Source organism: Pituophis catenifer, unplaced genomic scaffold (genome assembly GCF_029215685.1).
Source record: "Pituophis catenifer annectens isolate HBS135680 unplaced genomic scaffold, rPitCat1.0.hap2 SCAF_3, whole genome shotgun sequence".
In the NCBI taxonomy this organism is placed as follows: domain Eukaryota; kingdom Metazoa; phylum Chordata; class Lepidosauria; order Squamata; family Colubridae; genus Pituophis; species Pituophis catenifer.
This window is the reverse complement of record NW_027256883.1, coordinates 151856130-151876797: the sequence shown is the minus strand read 5'-3', so window position 1 is coordinate 151876797 and position 20668 is coordinate 151856130. Positions and strand designations below refer to the sequence as shown.

Genomic DNA, 20668 nt, shown 5'->3' with positions numbered 1-20668 from the left:
TTCCTGGGGACATGTCTGTAACAGTCTTTTTTTTTCCTTCAGCACATAAAACTTTGATGAAAACTATCAAAGAAAAAATGTCAGCAAAATGAGAGACACAGAGAGAGGGAATTGTGAAGAACATATACTAATTCAAAAAATAGTCTCCAATCCATAGTATTCAAAGCGTTCAGACAGGTTATAATTATGACTTTATTGCGAATTATGACTTTTCAACCCTGGGCAAAGAAACCTATCTGATATAGGCAACTGTGACATTAGAAAGGCAGTTTTATTTGGCACAACTCTCAGAAAGAGCCTATGGTACATCTGTAATAGCAGACCTTGTATACATCTCCCACTCATTTATCTATAAGTTATTCTTCTATTTTAAGGTTCTGATTTTTCTATTCCCCTTCTACTAAATATATCAATCTATACCTAAGCTATCATTAAACCACAGTGGTCAAAAATGGAAATTCCTAGAAAGAAGATAAAGAAGCATACACATTTTTAAGACAAATACTACCAATTATATTTTCATACAAAGGCAGAAGTATTTCTTCTAAATTTCACATTTTGAATGGAGTCTCTGAAGTAGCAACAAGAGGGGTTTTGGAAAAGAGCAGAAGAAATAGTTTTTATTTAGACCCAAATTTTTCCAGTTGCTTCATGGACCAGCTGGACTTAATGTCTTGCAGCTTTGCAGACTTTATCATACACTTCAGGAAAAGCCTTGTTACACTGAAGTTCTTGTCTCAGTTTGTGATAGAGGGAGCCATCAAACATTTCCCAGAATTCTTCACGGGTCATATAGCAGTCTGCATATAACATCTGAAAACTAAAGGAAATAAGAAGGATGTTAAGAGCTCTTGCATTAGAAGGTGACTATTAAGATATTTAATTTAATAGCTGGAACAATAAAGTGTATAATGGGCCAGAACACACAGTTGTAGTTGATTGGTAGGAGAGAGTGGGCTCCTGCATGAGGCAATCTACACAGTGATGGGATTCAAGTAATTTAACAACTGGTTCTGGGTGTAAAGGGGGAGTTTCCCTTTTTTCCCTGCCTTTTTCTTCTGTCTGCTCTGTCTGTTGTGTGATTTACCTGACGATTTACCTCATGATGTAGTGATGTGCCTATCTTGTCTGCTGCAAAATATGGAAGTTAACTATATTTATTTATATAAAACTACAAGTTTCTATCAGCGTCTTTGACTTAATTTGGACACCTGTTGCACACAGTTTGCATATATCATATGAAAACTAAAGGAAATGAGAAAGATCTTAAGAGTTGTTGCATTAGAAGGCAACAATGATCTTTGCCTGCAAAACAGGGCAAGCCACTCAGTCAGAATTGATGTCTTTAGTTCATGTTTTGTTCTAGCAAACCAACAAACCAAACCTTTCATTCAGCTGCGTATCCCAGCAAGTGCGCTGCAGAACCAAAGTTGAACTACTGTACAGAATAGCAGGATAATGGGCTCCAATCATGGTAAGAATTCAATTGCTAGAGAGTTCTATACTAGTAGAAACAACTCTATTTTCCAAGGTTTAGATTCTTACCCATGAACGTTCCTCACAAACTTTTCTAATTGTCTGGTAGACGCCATGGCTTCAAAGTGTTTTGTCTGGGGAATCCCATAGGCTCCCACATCTACATAGAGTTCCTCTTCATCTCCTTTTGGGTGAACCATTCCAGGATTGTGAGGCAAGATGAATGGACACAGCCATAGGGGATAAACCTAGGGAAAAGAAGAGGAAAAAGAATGCACTATGGGCCATGGTAGCACAGTGGTTAGAATGCATTATTGCAGGCTAACTTTGCTCAATGTCTGAAGTTTGATCCTGATCAGCTCAAGGTTGACTCAGACTTCCTTCCAAGGTTGGTAAAATGAGGACCCAAATTGTTGGGGGCAATATGCTGATTCTGTAAATCGCTTAGAGATGGCTCTACAGCCCTGTGAAGCAGTATACAAGTCTAAGTGCTGTTTCTATTCTATTCTATTCTATTCTATTCTATTCTATTCTATTCTATTCTATTCTATTCTATTCTATTCTATTCTATTCTATTCTATTCTATTCTATTCTATTCTATTCTATTCGTTTGATGGAAGCTACTTTTGTGCTTTCTGAATCCTACCACTGATCAGAGAGTTTACTATAAGCATTATTTATTTTTGGGCTTTACAGAAATGATCTTCATGTATTAAGTAAGAAACCAATCTTATTCCTGCTCCCATGACCCATCTTGGATTTAGGAAAGTTGGTCTTACTTTAATGACACTGTGGAAGGTTTGAATACATTGTTCAAGACTCTTCATGGGGATCATCATGTCTTGTATCACGTGGTGCTGCTCATAGAGCTTTCTCATGGCTTCGCCTTGAGTCAATTTTAAAAGGGAGATTTTAGGAGGGACCATCCAGCCAAAGAGATAACGAAAAATTGGATGATTGCCAAACGGGATGATGTCCTGTAACAGAAACAATGCTAATAGTAAGAAAAAAGAAAGATTTAAAATCAGTGTAATTACATGTATCAGTAACTTTAGTCAGTATTTTAAAAAAATTCTCCATGACTGAATGTGGTTTGAAGGCCTGGCTCTTTCTCTAGGCACTGAGTAGGGTGAGATGTGCAGTCCCTTGTTAATTCATCTTTTGTTCTATCAGGAAACTATCTCTCTCTCCCCACCCCACCCCACCCTGTTTGTACCTGTTTTATGTCTCTGTTTCTATTTCTATATGCTACTCTGCTATTGCTGATGAGTGACTTTAGAAATCTGAATTATCAGTTTATATACTTGTCAAGATATACTGGATTGGAATAATAAGATTTAAGGAAAAGTTTTAAGAGCTAATTGGGTGATATAAGAACCAGCCCTTTAAAAAAAATACCAACATTTGTTTTAAAAATCTTCATGAACTGATACCCCCGATTCTTGATTAACAGCAGATCTAGATGAAGTAAAAATGCTAAGATAAATAGTAGGCCTTATCTACACAAGGACTATTAACTCTACTATCGTAGATACTAATTCTTCCTCTTTATCCTTTTGGCTGTGAACTATTTACTGGCTTGAATGACCAAACAAGTTAGCCATCTAACATTTTACACATGGCACCTAGTTTAGGTTTGCCTTTTGTCTTGGAAGAGGAAAAAGAGAGGTATTAGGTATTAAGGGTATTCAAAGCTTCAAATGGGCATTTTGCTTCAAACAAAGAACTTGTGGAAAACTATTTTGCAAAGCAGCTTGGCTACCTCACTTGGGTAAGAATGAAATGAAATGACAATGCTGCTTCACCTAGCTCTTTTCCAAAACTCATTTCAGACTTCTGCAAAACATACCTCCTCCAGTGTTTTTATATATATTGAATGTTGTTGTTTCTTAAATCTTATCAGTCACAGAGTTAGTTGATTAAGACGGTTGGCCATATAAAACTACAGAGTGAATTAATAATTAAGATAGGAACTATCCATAGGCTAAGCTGACAGAAAAGCCGTTCTTAAGTATCCACAGTGTAATAAATTACAAGTAGATCCTTACCTGGAGCTCCCAGAAAATGCTCCTTGTATGCCTATGATAATAATCTCTTGCTGGAATATATTCTGTTCCTGTGATATTAGCTTTCAAATAATTCTCCACATGCTTAAAAAACCATGGCTTGTAGTACGTCGCAATTCTATTGACCTTAATGGAAAGAACAGGGAGATAATGAAAATATAATTCTACTGGATGATATATCCTTACAAAGTTACAGTTTAATTGATACAGTTTAATTGAAGATGTGTTTTAAGAATGAGGCAACTTTCTACTACTATTGACATAATGCACCAAAAATGCAATGCATTCTGTTTGACACATTTAATACATGATTGTATAGGATTAATGTTGGCAGTGTATCATTTCTACAAATGATGATTATTCTGGATGCCAATAATGGACATTTACACTAAATGTACCTCACTCACACGAATGCAGACACCAAATGATGAAAAGGCTTGCTGGGCTGGAACCCTTCTAAACATTATAAGCTCCTTTAGTCAAGCCTTTCCTTCCATACTGCAATTCAACTGTCTTTAACAAGTCTCGTAATTTTAATTTGCAGAAAGCTAAGAATGTCTTAATTCATTTAACTTAGGTTTTTCTAACTTGATTTCTGACAAGCACTTCTATTGTCCCGTCAGCATAGATGTTGACTTGCTGGAGATGTTAGAGCTAGTTATTTCACAGACAGTTTTAAAAGGCATACGCCAGTCCTAAAGGACCTTTAGAATTATTATTCTGCATGGAACAGTAGAAAACAATTTTAGGGCAATGTTTTTCAAACTTGGCAACTTCAAGATGTGTAGACTTCCTAGCTAGCCATAGTGGCTGGGGAATTCTAGAAATTGAAGTCCACACATCTTAAAGTTGCCAAATTTGAGAAACACTGCTCTTGTGGGAGACATAGTCTTTACAATACATAAATATGCACTGACAGTATAAATGGACTCTCTAGTTTTTAGAAGAAACAACTTGCTTTTTCCTCAGATAAAATACAATTTTGTCATTCTGTCTCCTGTGCCTCCTTTTACTTGACAAGGATAATAAAGTTAGGTTACCTTTTCTTGCTCAGCTTCATTGGTCAAAACTCCAGTCATTATGACAGCCTCTTCCAAAGAATACACAATGCCCTCTACAAAATGATTCTCTTTCTTTTCTGATTCTTCAGCAAATCTCTTGCAGATGGCTTTCAGTCCTCTCACGGGCTCATAATGTATTTTCACATAGTTCTTAGATGGGATCATTTTTATTTCTGCTGCAACCAAAAAGCCTAATGTGCCGCAAGACCAAGGCACTGCATAAAATAGATCTGAGTTCTCCTCCTGCAAAAAGCACACCACACTAAGCAGCAACTCAAAATCAAACTGGCGTAACTTCTTAAATCATGGCAAAGGAATATAATTTCTTACCGGGGTACATCTCACGTGGCTGCCATCAGCAAGAACAAGCTCATAGGCCACACAGATATGCTGAAATAATCCATAGATATGAGAGGAAGATTCAATGCCAGTTCCCATGAGCAGACCACCTATGCAAGAGACCATAATCAGGAATAAGCTGAAATACTTGCTAAACCTTATAGAACAGTATTTCAAAACAAGAGAAATAAGAGAGCCAGCAAAACAAAAGAAATATTATAGGCATGGAACGTCTCATGCTTAACATTCTCGTATGTGAAATTATGATTTGGTGGTTTAATAAAAGTAGTAGTCCTTATTTCCATGTTCCAAGGCTTCTCACCTACTGTAAGATCATCAAGTTCTGGTACCACTGGAATAGTCCAGCCTATACGATTCAGGTGTGCTGTTAATTGCCCCATTGAGACCAAAGGTTCCACCCGAACAACCTACAACAGAACACATTTTGGGGCTTACATAACACCCATCAGTTTGCATACAATTTCCTTCATTTGAACAATAACCTATACAGTAATAGGATCATCTGAACTGGAAGTGATTGATCAGGAATAGGATCCTAACATCATAGTGATCAGCAGGATGAAAAATGTCAACCCAGTGTGTATCTGTTATATAAAAAAGGCAGATTCTATTCTTGGAATCATTAGGAAGGGATACGAAAATAAAACTATTGACTATAGCAAATGCCCTTATGAAAATTAGGATCATACCACACTTAAGAGGATCATGTACAGTTTGGTCATTGCATCTTAAAAAAGATTATTATAAAGCTAGAAAACAGAGACCACCAGAAGTCCAGAGCTGGAAGTAATTGCAGTGCTGGAAAAAAAAAACATCCTGGAAGAAAGCAATGACAACCCCACAACAACCATATGGACTAGTTGTTTTGCTCAGCATAAAAGCAATTTCATCTGGAAAATCCTAAAGGTACCTGTCGCTCAGTGTCTACATCTAAAATATCCATCAAGTTGATTGTGATGTTCTTTAGAGTCTTCTTGTACTTCCCAATACGAAGAGACATAGTAAGCCAGCCAGGACGGCCTGTGCACATATATGTTTTTTGGCCTTCTGCTTTCCATTCTCGAACCTACGAGAAAAGAAAATGGAATCACTTCCTTGTACAGCTTGAAGCTAAGGCCAAATAGGTACTAGCTTTGGGCACTAAAACTCAGGGGGTATCAAAGCTGTCCCTCCTTCCAAATCATTCTAAAAACGTAAATCTTTGCATTGTTCGGAGGTGGCACTATCAGTCAATGTGGCCATAAACTGACACCAATCTCATGTATTATTAAGAAATTTACTCCCAATTTTAGTTGTTAGCAAAGAGCTTGCAAACAAGAAACTTAGTTCTGACTGCATCCTTACAGTATATAAAGTTTTCAGGAGAAACATGTTAGGTGAATGCCAACTAAACATGCATTGTTTATTAGCTAAACAGGGCTGCATTGTTTATTAGCTAAAAATCAAGACCAAAATAAGAGCTAAAGGAGTCCAAAGCATTAGAATGTCAGTGCCGAGGTATAATTAATAAAAATTTGTTCCACGTTAACTTTCAATGTTATTATCTCAGTTTTTAAATAACAGTGACTCTTGCAGAGAACCAAGAAACAATAAACTGAATAATAAATTGTTATTAGAAATAACAGCAGATTTGCATAGATGGGCTTCATTCATATCGCGTATCCAACGGGGAAAAAAAGCATTGAAAACCAATGTTTTATTTGGTATGGCATTCAGGTAAATATTCCTAAACTTAAATTTAAAGCTTTACCATATCATAAGCTATAATTTTCTTCTTTAATTAATGAACAGGCTGTCTAACAGATGCCTAACACCAAAAGAGTAATTGCATTGTCTTGCTCGCAATTCTGCCTTTTTAAAAACTTGCCGTGCAGATGCTCCCTGAAATTATCATAGCTCTTCAGGAAGGAACATAGTCAGTAATCCTTGTAAGATGGAGAGTGTGAAAATATAACTACCTTGGAAAGTAGACTCTACCTCTCAGGTGGGTCCAAAGAAGGAACAGCAAGAGAAAGCCCCAACCCATCTTCAGACACTACATGAGTCTCCCAAACCTATTTCCCAGCAAAACGGGGCAGTGAGATAGCAGAGTATTGTGGATATCCAGCTCATCTGTACCACCCTCTCCCTGCCTGCCTTTCTCCAGTTGCCCTTTAAGCAGTGGTGGAATGTAATTTTTTTTTACTACTGGTTCTGTGGGCGTGGCATGGCAGAGGAAGGATACTGCAAAATCTCCATTCCCACCCCACTCCTGGGGGGAAGGATATTGCAAAATCTGCATTCCCACCCCACTCTGGGGACCACAGCCAGAAGTGGTATTTGCCGGTTCTCTGAACTACTCAAAATTTCCGCTACCGGTTCTCCAGAACCTGTCAGAACCTGCTGAATTTCACTCCTGCCTTTAAGTCATGCAATGAAGAGCTATTTTTTTTTAAAAAAAAACTGGAGTACTGGACTTTCCTATCTTGCTCCATTTGGCCACTGCTGACTTTTTGTCTTTACTATCACTTTTATACACTTTGCTTATCTTTCCACAAAAATGTGTTTGTAAGAACAGAAATCCCACAGCCTCTCCCAAAGGCGACACAAGTGTTTTCCGTGTTAACAAGTGTTAACACACACACATACCCCCATGGCTGGCATGCCTCACTCCTGACTACTTCTGTGACTATTCTCCCATACTATTTCACCTATATTTATGCTCCCTGTTCCCTTTCTTGCATAGCCAAACAATTCCCAGATACCCATGGATTGTGCACAGTTCCACTATCACGTTCTAATCTTTCAGGGTTGCTGGAAAATTAGCTCTCTTGCCTCCTGCTCCCACCTGGTTGGTTGTGCTGGGGGAAGGGAGATACTATTCAACCAGTAAGGGTAAGTCACATGATTTGTGGCTCATTGCCAGAATTAACCCCCCTCCCCTTTTTCTGGAATACTTTATGCCACAAGGCAAACCATAAGGGTATTTTTCCATGTTATATGCAGCGCCCAGCATACAGCATTGATTTGCAGGGCCCACAATAAAATGAAATCAGCACATTATTCAAGATAATTACTAAATTACTAAAGTTGGCAGAGTCCTTATTCCGCACATCAAATTTAAAGAGTTCAAAAAGGATACAGATCCAAGAAAGAGATAATGCTCACCCATGTATGAACTTTCTTTTATTACGCTTATTACAACAAACTGCAATGTAGCACTGCTAATTTTTCTCCCAGGCAAGCCAATATAACTGCAATGGGCAAAAGTTTTTAGAGGGATCTTTTTTTCCAGGGGTGGGGGGGATTTATTTACTATAATTTATTAAGGTTTTTTAAATAAAAAAATGAAATTAACTGCACGATTACAATATACTATTTTCAAAATTATTTCTATTGGTCTTCTAGTGATGTTTCTATGTTTTACAATTAAAAAAAGAGAAAATAACAAAATATATAAGTGCAAATGATGCAAACCATTCTGGGAGTGTTTGCATAAGCACAATTCAAACGTATCAACTGTAAATATCCAGGGGAAAAATATAATAAAACATCCTCCTTCGTCAAACGTGTGTTTTTTTCCTAACAGAAAAGATTATCAGACATACAGAAACACCTTCCAACTCAATATTGCAGAATAAATGCCATTTTCAGATTTTAGACTTTTAAAAAACTCATCCCCCACCCCCAAATAGTTCTGCTCATCCCAACTATATTTTATATGTTCAGAACTTTCAAGTCATGATTTTGGAGAACATTCCAGGTGTGGAGCTGGTAGTAGACATCCAAAGGACAGAAAGATGCAACAAGGAAGCACACGAAAATGAATTATCATGTATTCCATTGAAGGGAAACAATAAGGATATAATAAATAATACTAGAATATGATATACTGGTATACTAGATTCTGTAACCATTAAGTTCCTGTAATACATATATGCTTTTGTATTTGTATGCCTTTATATTTGTATCTCCTGTAACAAACATATTCTGTTATTAGGCCTCTGTAATGTATCTGGTATTTGTCAAGCGTATGTTCCTGCCATTTAATCTGAACCCATATCAATCTTCTTCCTGTTTTTCTTGTGCCATCTAAGAGCATGGTACGTTTCTCACATCATTGGAGGGATAATTTACACTTCAGCTCTAACTTACACCTTTGATCTGTATAAGCTCGTTCCTTGCAGAACCAGGGGGCCAAGTGAGCAATTGGGAGAACAAAGGAATGCTCAAGGAAAAGATAATGCTAATTGGGAGGCTTCTATTCCTTTGCAGGGCAACAAGGAATACACAAAGCTAAACTAGGAGGCCAGAATTGGGTACGAAGCTGTTGTCTCCGAGGGTATAAAAGGATGCTATATCTTCCCCAAGGTGTGGCTATCTCCTCGCATGCATTGTATCTGTATGTTCTGGATATAGTCCCACCCAGTATTTTGTTTTTGGCTATAAATAAAATCTGCTTTTTTTGCAAGCCTCGTCTTGATTCTCTCTCTTTGGCATTCTGGTGACTCAAGTATATTTTGGGACCTTACACCATGCCCCTGCAATGAACCCAAAGTAGAAGGCCAATCTCTAGAGACAGAAAGGAGCCCCATCTTCAGCCTCTCCACCAGTTCTCAATTTCAGCTGCTCTCTTAATGCGGGCTGCAAGATCCCACCAGGCTGTTGACCACCCAGATCGTCTGCCGCCCCTTCGAGTCTCTTTGACAATTGGTACTGATCTCCTCACGCCCCGTCTTGCAATCGAGAAGAACGACGTTCCCACGCCTTTTAGCCCCTTCCGTCAAAAACGCCGGCATGGTGCCAGTCTTTTCCGCCCGCCTCATTCCCCATTTGGCTGCAAAGCGCTCAAGGAGCCGGATTCTATCCAATCTATGGATCAGCTGTAGCACCAAGTTTGGATTGGCCGATGGCGCAAGAGACTCGGGCAACCAGAAGTGGAGACCACCCACACAGTTGACTCAAATGTTTCCGAAGAGCAAGAAAGAGGCGGGAGGATTTCTCTGTCTCAACCTATTAAGGCAAGAGTTTGGCAATGAAGCGCAAATTTCGGATTCCCAAGCTTCGTGCTAAAAAAAATTCAGGATTCCCGGATGTTTGGTATGGATTTTTGTTTTGTTTTGTTTCATTTTTCATAAAATCGGTATAGGAAGTTAGCACCTACCCCTTTCCTAGAAGAATGAAATATTTTAGGAAATATTAAAAAGTCCACCATTAAACCATCTTTCCAAGCAGTCTCCATGTTTCCAGTGTCTTTTCTCCCACTTGGAGCTGAACCCAGAAGGATATTTCTTCCAACACCTGCTTTGTCATGGTGAATATTTTCTTCCAGGGTTAATTATAATCACTCCCTTCGCCTTGAAACATGGACATAAATAATAATGATTTAAAAAAAAAAAAAAACCTATGTTGTAGGACACAGAATTTCAGCGAATTTGAAAATCCAGTTGGTGCTCTTGGCATAAAATAGTTGCATTGTACAGTCAACTTCAAAGAAGCCCATTCTTTCACTTTCCCTCACTCTGGTTTTGGTTGCTGATCCTTTTTTTTTTTGTGAAGGGCCTTATATAAACCAAGTTTTGTCTTTTTTGTTTCTTTTGTTTTTGAGATCCATGGGAACTCACGTGGCATACAATTCTGCATCAAGAATCAAGAATGAATAAAGAAATGTCTTTTGTTATCACTTATCCTCCTCTCCCTGAAAAAAAATCTGGGGAGAGGCATATGATTTAATTTAAATTATCTTCTGCCCTACATCTCATGTTGTGGATAATTAATCCTACCATTATCTTCCAACCCACAAGTAGTAATATTGTAACATTTTATTTATTTTATTTAACATATTTAGAGACTGTCAATTTCCTTCCTAGAGGACTCTGAGCCATGCACAAATAGATATAAAAACAGAAAAGCTATATATAAATATTATAATAAAGCAGCTAACAATAAGAAGAAATAATTAAAATCCAGAATTAAAAAGACAGGGTTGAGGGCTTCAGTGAGCTAACCAGCCCCATGGCTGCATGCCCCTCTGTGGAACATTTAATAAATTGACTGATCTGTTTCAAAAGAACAGCCTCTGAATCTATTGTAGGTAAACATGTTTTAAATACATGTTTTTCCAAGTTAGCAAACTTTGTGAGAAAACAAGGAAATTAATTGTCCCGGGTTGGCTAATTTAAAACTACTGATCGTATAAGTGCTGCAAAGAAACACAGTACAATATTAAATTCTGTGAGATTTGGAGCCCAAGATTTCATTGCCGGTCCCTCAAAGTTTGCATCAGGATTTGAAGACTTCTTGCATGGAGCACTGAGTAAGCACTAAGATTCTGGACAACGCCACTAACATGATTGCATTGATTTGATGCAATATCCAAGGGATGAGATGAGAGGACATAAACAGAAACCAATTAGCAAAAATTACATGGTTGAGAGGAATGCTGATGTCCAAACCCAAACCACAGGTGGTTGGTAGGGAGCCCATAAAAACACTCTACTGTTCTTGAGTTCTTGTGTTTTTCTGCTGACTGAATTGTATGGTTTCTAATTGTTTTAATGTTTCATATTGTTTGTATGTTGGCTTTATTATTTTTGATACTGTTTTAAATTGTAAACTACCCAGAGTCATGAATGTGAGATAGATGGCTATATAAATTGACTTATCAATAATTAAATAAATAAAATGGTTAAATCCCAGGTATATTATCGTTTTTACTCTTTTTATTTTTTGTAAGCCACCTAGAATGACTGAAAGTGAGTTGGCAACTATATAAATTCTCTAAATAAAATAAATTTTGTAAAAAATCGTCAGCAGTTGAAAGGATAGGCTTTCCTCCAGCTTTGCAAAGCCACAGGAAAATCCCCTTCAGTATTGAAATTCAGGCAGGAAAGGTGTTAAATAATGTACATTGGCTTCTGTAAGTACCTTTGGTGAACAATATTGCCTTTTTTATTAATTAATTTTAGATTAAGAGTAAGAATCATAAAATAACAGCAACAGAATTGGAAGGGACTTTGGAAGTCTTCTAGTCCAACCCCTGCTATGGCAGGAAACCTTATACCGGTGATGGCGAACCTATGGCAAGCGGGCCACAGGTGGCACGCATAGCCATATCAGAGGGCACGCAAGCTCAGCTCCAGCGCACATGTGCGTACCGGTCAGCTGATTTTCGGGCCTTCTGGGCCCACTGGAAGTAAGGAAACAGGCTGTTTCCTGCCTCTGGAGGGCCTCAGAGTGGTGGTGGGGAAGGGCTGTTTTTCTCTCTCCTCAGGCTCCACAGCCTTTCTAGATTGGACCGGAAGTTGACAAATGGCCCATTTCCTGTCTCCTGAGGGCCTCCGGGGGTGGCGGTGGGAAAGGCCTTTTTTGCCCTCCCCAAGCTTCTAGAAAGGCTCTGGAGCTTGGAGAGAGAAAAACGGGCCATCGCGTGCCAGGAGCGGGGGGGGGGGGGGAGGTCACGCACACATGCACAGGACACATCACTGCCCTATACCATTTCAGACAAATGATTGTCCAATCTCTTCTTAAAAGCTTCCAGTGTTGGAGCACCCACAACCTCTGAAGGCAAGTTATTACATAGATAAATTGTTCTAACTATCAGGAAATTTCTCCTTAGTTATAGGTTGGTTCTCTCCTTGATTAGTTTCCATCCATTGCTTCTTGTCCTGCCTTCAAGTGCTTTGGAGAATAGGTTGATCTCCTTTTCTTTGTGGCAGCCCCTTACCAATATTGAAAAATTGCTATATGACACACCTAGTCCTTCTTTTCATTAAATTAGATATATCCAATTCCTGCAAGCGTTCTTCATATATTTTAACCTCCAGTCCCCTGATCATCTTTGTTGCTCTTCTCTTAAGAATTTAAATGAAAAGTTTTACTTGAGGCGATTGGATTTATAAATGAGCAGAATAAGATAAACGTGAATAGTAAATTATGGATTGTTCCAATATCTCATCCTTCTAATAGATGTTTACTTTTTTTCAAATTAAATATCAGAAAAATAAATTTTGAAAGATACACACACACACACACACACACACACACACACACACACACACCAGGGATCCTGTCACCTACAGTTTATTGAAGTTGAGGGAGATGAAATGGGGGAAGAGATGCCTAGAGCAGAGGTTCCCAATATCGGCAACTTTAAGACATCTCAACTTGAATTCCCAGAATTCCCCAGCTAGCAATTCTGTAATTGAAGTCCACATGTCTTAAAATTGCCAAGATTGAAAGCTCAACCAATGATGAACTTGACCAAACATGGGTTAGAGCCGCTATTAAGGCCTACCTTGTGGTGGTAAGTGTGAAGAAGTGACAGTACTTCTTTACCCATATTATGTCTACAGATTGCTGTCCCAAGACTCTATTTTGGTTGATGCATAGGAAAAGGGGTCCAAGGAATCTTTGGAAGGCTGGGTGGAGTATCTCACAGTCACTCATACTCCAGTCACCTCTAGTTTGGACTAGTGTAATGCTCTCTACATGGGAATGATCTAGAACAGAGGTCTTCAAACTTGGCAGCTTTAAGACTTGTGGACTTCAACTGTCAGAATTCTCCAGCCAGCATAGCTATGCTGGCTGGAGAATTCTGGGAGTTGAAGTCCACAAGTCTTAAAGCTGTCAAGTTTGAAGACCTCTGATCTGGAACCTTCAACTCATGCAGAATGCCATAGTATGTTTGCTCTAGAAGACCACATATTACATCTCTGCTCTAGCAGTGGCATTCTTCCAGGTCCAATTCAAGGTGCTGGTTTTGATCTTTAAGGCCCTTCATGGCATGTGACTAGCATATCTAAGGGATGGCCCTTCCCTGATTACATTAACCTGCTCTATTAAATCTGGCAGACAAGGCATGAGGTACCATTTGCCAGCAACATACATTTAGTGGGTCCCAGGAGGTGGGCCTTCTCTGCTGTGGCACCAGACGTATGGATCTTTCTTTCTTTCTTTCTCTCTCTCTTTCTTTCTTTCTTTCTTTTTCCTTCTCTCTCTCTCTCTCACAAACACACATTAGGTTGGCTATTTTTCTGGAAGTCCTTCAACATTGGATTGTATCACCAGGCCTCAGGGAATTAAAGATGTTCTTAGTTGTCTCTACTGTGGTTGATATATTCATTGTGTGATTTGCATATTTTGGACAATATTTTTATTTTTAATAATGACTTTTTAGAATGATCATTTTTAGGTATCTATTGTATTATGCAATTGTTGTGTGCAACAAGTAAATAAATAAGTCTGATAAGCAAGCATACAGCGACAAATAAAGCAATATATTCTTTGGTTTTCATTTCAACAAGAAAGATCAAGTAAGTATAGAATTCATTTGCTAATTATATCTGTGGATCTTGCTCTTAGGCAACATCTGAATTCTGAAGTATTTTGAAGTCTATTGTTTTTGACAATTAGCAAAAGAATGCTTTTGGCAAACATGAAAGACATATTGTTGGAAGAGGCTACTATAGCAGAGGGGTCCCCAACCCCTGGGCCGTGCACATGGTGGGCAAGTACACGCAGCTCCACTTGTGCAAGAGGCAGGCACACTCACTCACATGTGAAGCTCCATTTGTGCAAGCAGAACCATCCCCTCTTCCCCCACCCTGCCCCCAGTCTGCAAAGCTGGAAAGTTTGGGGATTGCTGAACTATAGTATCTGCTTTCTTAAGGAATTGATAGAGAATAAGGAGTTACACCATACACCCACAGATGTGAAATGATAGCCTATTATTATATGGGAGGAATAAAAATAAAATGAGGTAGTGAAGTATAATGTACCCCTTTCACCGATTTTAACAACTAGCAAAATTCTTGCCAGCTGCTGCTAACAGTGTCCTAACAATTAAGCCTGGAACACAATTGATGTCTTAAATTAGGCTGACTAGTTTCAATAATTTTTGCAGCCTTAACCCCCCATTTATATAGCATCAGATTAATAGCATGTTCTCCTCAGAAATAGAATAAAATTCTTTATTAACCAGGTGTGAAAGAATGTCTCCAGTGCATAAGCTCTCAGTGTACAAACAAATAACCAAGTAATAAGATATCAATGGAAGGTAGTATGAAAGATGAGAATAATAATAATAATAATAATAATAATAATAATAATAATAATAATAATAATAATAATAATAATAATAATAATAATAATATAGCCCTATTATATGGGTAAATATCCCTAGAGATGAGACAATGCTGTGGGAATTGGGTGTTTAGCAGAGTGATGGCATGGGGGAAAAATTGTCTCTGTGTCTAGTTGTTTTGGCATGCAATGCCCTGTAGCAATGTCCTGCGGAGAGGACTTGAAACAGTTTATGTCCAGAATGTGAAGGCTCTGTAGATATTTTCTCTGCCCTCTTTCTGACTTGTGCAGTATACAGGTCCTCAATGGATGACAGGCTGGTTTCAATTGTTTTTTCTGCAGCCCTAACTATCTGTTGAAGCCTATCCTGTTTGGTTGGTGTACCAAACCAGGCAGTTATAGAGATAAAAATGACACACTCCAGAATTCCTCTGTAGAACTGTATCAGCAGCTCCATGTGCAGCCTGAACTTTCTGAGTTGATTTCAGGAAGAACATTTTTTGTTGTGCCTTTTTAATGATTTTAATGTTAGGTGTCCATTTCAAGTCCTGGAAGAATGTAGAACCCAGAAACTTGAAAGTCTCTGTTGATGTTGTATTGTCTAATATTATAGGAGGGGTAGAATAGGAGGGTTTACTTTACCTTGTGCAGTGGAACAGCTTTCCCTCTTACTCAGAATACAAGCATCTGTGCTTCCAATCTGACTCAAAATCCAGTATTCCTTTCGTACCTTGCCATTCTCCCTCTCTGTAATTTATCTGCTCTCTGTTGCCAAGCTGATTATGTTTAAAAGCTCATTTGGACAAAAGCGCTACATTTCAGCCTTCTACTTAAAACAATCTGACAAACTGTGCTAAATTACAATCTCTGGGATGGGTCTGAAGTAGCTTAGCCAACTAATGGCACATTTCCAAGAGGACTTCCCATCTCAAAATGTTTCAGCAACTGGATACACCCCCCATAAACATTTGTTATTCAATGATTCACAGAATTCCCAGGCACCCAGTTAGACTGCACCTGGAAGTTGTAGTCTGTGACATCCTAGTGGGGATCCAAGTTGTTTGAAATTGTTTCTATCCTAGGACAACGTTTTGAGAACTCTAGCAATGGTATGCTGTATAAGATAGACTTGATTGTCTATAATCGTGATGGCGAACCTGTGGCACGTGTGCCAGAGGTGGCACATGGAGCCCTCTCTGTGGGCGTGCAGTCACCAGCTGTTCTTCTGGGTTCTGTCACGTGCATGCGTGTCGGACAGCTGGTAGACCAACTGGACGGTATACATGCATGTGCCGGAACCTAGAAGAGAGCAGCTGGCCAGTGTTCATACCCATGACAGAACCCAGAAGAGCTGCTGGCAGCTGCACTCTCTTCCGGATTCCAGTGCTCCGACACCCACATGCGCTCCAGTTTCGGCACTCAGTGCCAAAAAGGTTAACAGTCACTGGTCTATAAGTTGTCAGCAACCATTTCCACATTGCAAAAAGCAGATAATGAATAGAAAAGCCTATGAATTTCTCAGCCAATTATATAGTTGCTTTTAATTACCTTCAATATATAAGCTAATTTTTTCCAATCTACAAACTTTTAGCACTCTATTCATTTATTGCATTTGTAATAATGCTTGAACCTTTAAACTTAATGTCATATCAATATGAGGAATCTGCTAGTTTTCTTTGCTCATTCATTTCTAGATAAAATAATTGATCTGGTTTTGCTTTGCCCACTCAGCAAAAGCACTGCATGTAATATGATAAATATCAAGAACATGCAGATAGTCTATTTCATGCCATCTCATTAGAGGCATATGAGGTTGGCACAACATGAAAGGCTACTCTGAAGTTAATTATCTGCTCTTGATAATTATCTGCTCTTGTGCAAGCTTGAAAACTACAAATTTTTTTAAGCCTAACAAAATGATAAGAGCATACTTTTGTATTTGACTAACACTTGTTCATGATAAAGGTATCACATATAATTACATTGCCTGCATATATGATATAAATCTCAGTGATTTATATCACAATTTGTAAGGCATTGAAACCCTAAAATAAAATTTGCTGGCATGTTCAATGCAACAATACTGTAGCATTTTATTAGCCTGTGAATAGGCTTGAACTTGTAAAAGCGTCCTTATTTTGTAGTCTGAAAGTAACACAGAGTCCCTACAGATGGTAGAGTCCATGTTCTGCATACAGAAAATTCTAGAGTCAGTCTTTGGTATCTTTAAAAAGAGCCATCAAACACCAAGAAAGACCACTGGTGAAGGTCCCTTCAGCTGCTCTTGTCAGAAGAGGTTCCATCCTGTTAATTAATCCTAATTCAATCCTCCAATCCTAGAATAATTGAAGAGTAAAAGCAGGGCTGAATGTTGCTATAAATGAAAATGTGGAATTACTACTTCCATCAAGGCATTACAGAAAATAATGCCAGGCATGACTGATCAGTGGAAACACTGCATAAACTAATTTCATCACTACCTGCCTGTTTCCTCATGGATACACTTACCCTGGTAGCCATAGGCAACGTGAAACTCCATGCCGGCGAATGCACCAAAGCACAGTCAAGTGAGTGGACTCCCAAGGGTAGCATGTTCTGGGCATCTATTGCAAAAACTACAAAGACTACCCCCCCTCCTCCATATCAGTCCCAAGTGAAGTATTCCCTCTGTTCCCTGCAGTTTCAACCAACTACTATATTTCCCACCCCTCAAAAAAGTTATTAACTGGGGTGGGTTGCATTGTAGGATTTACCAGGCTGACCAGTGTCACGAAGAAAATAGATTTGGCTTAGGTAACATAGTACAAAACAAGCAACTATGCCAATTGGCATTGGCTTCAAGCATCTTTCCCTGCTCTTCCAACTCAGGCACCGCATTGATAGAACTGCGGGGGGGGGGGGGGCGGGGGGAAGCATGGTATAGAAAATAAAAGTCAAGCGCATCTTAAGGATTTCCTTCCTTATCGACAAGTTTCCCCTCCTCACCCACCCAATGTTGATCAGTTAAAATCAAAATAAAGGAAAACCCTAAAAAGAAGAGTATTCTCATCAGTCAGATTCCTTTTGGCTGAATAATAGTTCAAGAGAGCCAGACAAATGCAATTCGGAACTGGGAGAGGAACTCTTGTTAAGTCACGCTTGCAGCCTTTTTCCCCTCTCTAATCGGAAAGCCCCACAGAAACACCCTCAAGCTCATTCAGGTCACTGAACAAATGCCTCCCCCCCCCTTAGCCATTCTGGATTTGAAAACAAAGCAAAACAAAACAAAACTTTTCCTCCCCCCCCCCCCGCCCCTCTCAACCCAAGTAGTTCCTTTGGTCCTTACCTCTTTCTGGATCTTCCGAACGCGCAAGTCATGCTGCCGTGGAGCACAGTGCAGCTTCTGCACAACCCAAGCCCGGAGTTGGTAGTAAATGTCGAAAAGGACAGAAAGGGGCAACAGGAAGAGGCACACGAAAATCCAGCGGTGGTGGACTAGCACGTACTCGAGGCCCCTATAGCGAGCCCAGAGCAAGAAAAGCAGAAGCCCAATCCCTAGAGACAGCAGAGGCCCCATCCTCACGCAAGCCTCTTCCTCTGGGAGCTCGCCAATGCCGCTTCTCTCTTTATAACCCGGGCTGCAAAGTCGCACCAGGCTATGTACACTCCTTTCACGTTAACAGTCACCACTTTCACCAACCTGCGCCTTCCTCTCGGCCCCACCTTTCTCCAGCCGCTTCCTATGTCTTGCAATCCAAAACTGCGCCTTTTTTAAGGATACCTCCAGATTGTTCTACTATGCTGCTTTTTCTTCTTCTTCTCTCTCTCTCTCTCTCTCTCTCTCTCTGGCTACTAATGCGTAGCCCCTCTTTATACGCGGCGCTCAAGGAACCCCCAAAAGTGCATTCATAAGGTCAGAATAAGATGCTTCCCACTTCCAATCTTCCACTCAAGAACCCCTAAAAGTCTATTCCTAGCGGGCTTTGACTCCCGCTTCCCTCTCGGTCTGCTGCACCCCCCCCCCCCCCCGATGCGAGGTCCCCTTAGTCGAACGGATCACTGAAACCCACGGATCGCGCCCACCGGCACTAATCTTTTACAACGCCGGCAAGCCACCTCCCCGCGCCCCACTCCGCTCTCCCGAGCATCTCTCTTCGGGTTGGCTGAGCGGTGAGGAGAGGGATACCGTTCGACCAATGGGAAAGCGCCGTTTGGATCGGATCAGGCGCCGAGCGGTGGGATTGGCCGAGGGAAGCCAGGGCCGGTAGAAGGGACGAGGGGGGGGGGGGGATACCCGAAACTGGAGATCGGGTTTTCGGAACGGCGCGAGAGTGAATGGGCTCTTTGTCGTCCGCGCCCTCGGAACGGGTTTGCAAAACGTGTTTTGGCCGGAAGGAGGGCTGAGACCCAAATGGAAGGTAGCCTCTGAGCATGGGGAGATTTCCCCAGGAGCTGATCCATCAGAAAGGCACGAGCAGGTGTTTGTTGAGAAAAACCGGGCAAAAGGATTTATTGGCAGGATCGAATTTGATTTTGTCCCGAGCTAAGAAGAGAAACTTGCTTTTGCCGCCCGGCTGGAAGCGCGGATTAAAACCTTCGCTCCAGGGAAGGGAACAGAAATGAATTGATCTTTACCATAAGTAATTTGGCTGCCTCTGAGTAGCCATAACTGCTGATGGTATGGTTTTTTGGGGGGAGAAATAAGAATGCAGGCTTCAATACATTCTTCACGGACAGTTTCCTCCCTGCAAAAGATGTCTCATCCTTCACAGCTTGTACGACTGAATATAGCTCTTCACCTGCCCTGGATTATTAATTATAGCCGGTCTCTTCCCCATGAAATGAGTTTAGAAAATAACGCTGGGCAACCGACCATTTCTATAAGCTTGAAAATGTAACTGGCATGCTCGCATGAAAGAGCAGCCAGGCATTGGCACAAGCACCGCGGGGGTCCATTTCAAGGCACGCGTTGATTTGTGGCACGTTGCCTGGAATGGTCTCCGGGTCTCCTCTTGTCCCCTGGCATGATGTCATGGCACGAGGCAAACCATCTGCAGGATCTGGGTATTTGCCATATTACATGCAGGGCTGAACAAGTCAGGAGTTTGCAACGTTTGGACATGGCAAATTCATTAGTAGGCAAAATAAAACCAAGTGGATCCGCATGTTACCTAGAACGAATGGGCAGAGACAGTTGGCAGTGCCCTTAGACTGTACCACAGCACATTTAAAGGATTTGAGCAGGATACAATAGCATGGCAGGGATACCTTTCAAGGCACGTGCTGATTTTTGGCATGTTGCCTGGAATTCTGTAGGTTTAAAGTGTGGCCCAAGGAGTTTCCCAAGACCCACTCGGTAGTCCACGAAATCAAAATGGTTTGCCAGATATGGAAATTTTTTACAAAAATTTAAAACAATGCCTGTCTTCTCATTAGTATTTCTATTTAAAATTTAAGATTTTTTTTCATGAAAAAAGGTTTATGTGAATGTCTAGGTCAGGGGGTATAATATTCTTATTTTCATATGATTCAATAAATATTCATTTGTTTAATTATTATTTAAAGTTACAGTTTTACGGAAAATCTGACTTACAACTGGTCCTCACACTGATGATTGTTGCAGCATCTCCAAGATCGCATTATTAAAAATTGGGTGCTTTGCAA

At 40.0% G+C, this 20668-nt stretch overlaps 1 protein-coding gene across 1 annotated transcript; it reads right to left on the bottom strand.

The window, feature by feature from the left end:
- DHCR24 (24-dehydrocholesterol reductase) lies at positions 1 to 19021 on the bottom strand. The gene is made up of 9 exons (XM_070939518.1): positions 18351 to 19021; positions 5874 to 6029; positions 5265 to 5370; positions 4934 to 5052; positions 4583 to 4846; positions 3525 to 3668; positions 2256 to 2453; positions 1546 to 1724; positions 1 to 820 (listed from the first exon to the last, which is right to left on the bottom strand). Exons 1-9 carry the CDS (start codon positions 18579 to 18581, stop codon positions 667 to 669), a joined length of 1551 nt encoding a protein of 516 aa, XP_070795619.1. The 5' UTR covers positions 18582 to 19021; the 3' UTR covers positions 1 to 666.
- Positions 19022 to 20668: the final 1647 nt, after the last annotated feature.

Excerpts from the sequence above, each read along its gene's own strand:
- DHCR24 (XM_070939518.1), bottom strand. The coding sequence starts at position 18,581 with ATGGGGCCTCTGCTGTCTCTAGGGATTGGGCTTCTGCTTTTCTTGCTC. Across the intron at positions 5,053-5,264 it reads ACTTGATGATCTTACAGTAG|GTGGTCTGCTCATGGGAACT; the intron begins GTGAGAAGCCTT and ends TCTCTTGCATAG. Across the intron at positions 2,454-3,524 it reads GCATTTTCTGGGAGCTCCAG|GACATCATCCCGTTTGGCAA; the intron begins GTAAGGATCTAC and ends TTTCTGTTACAG.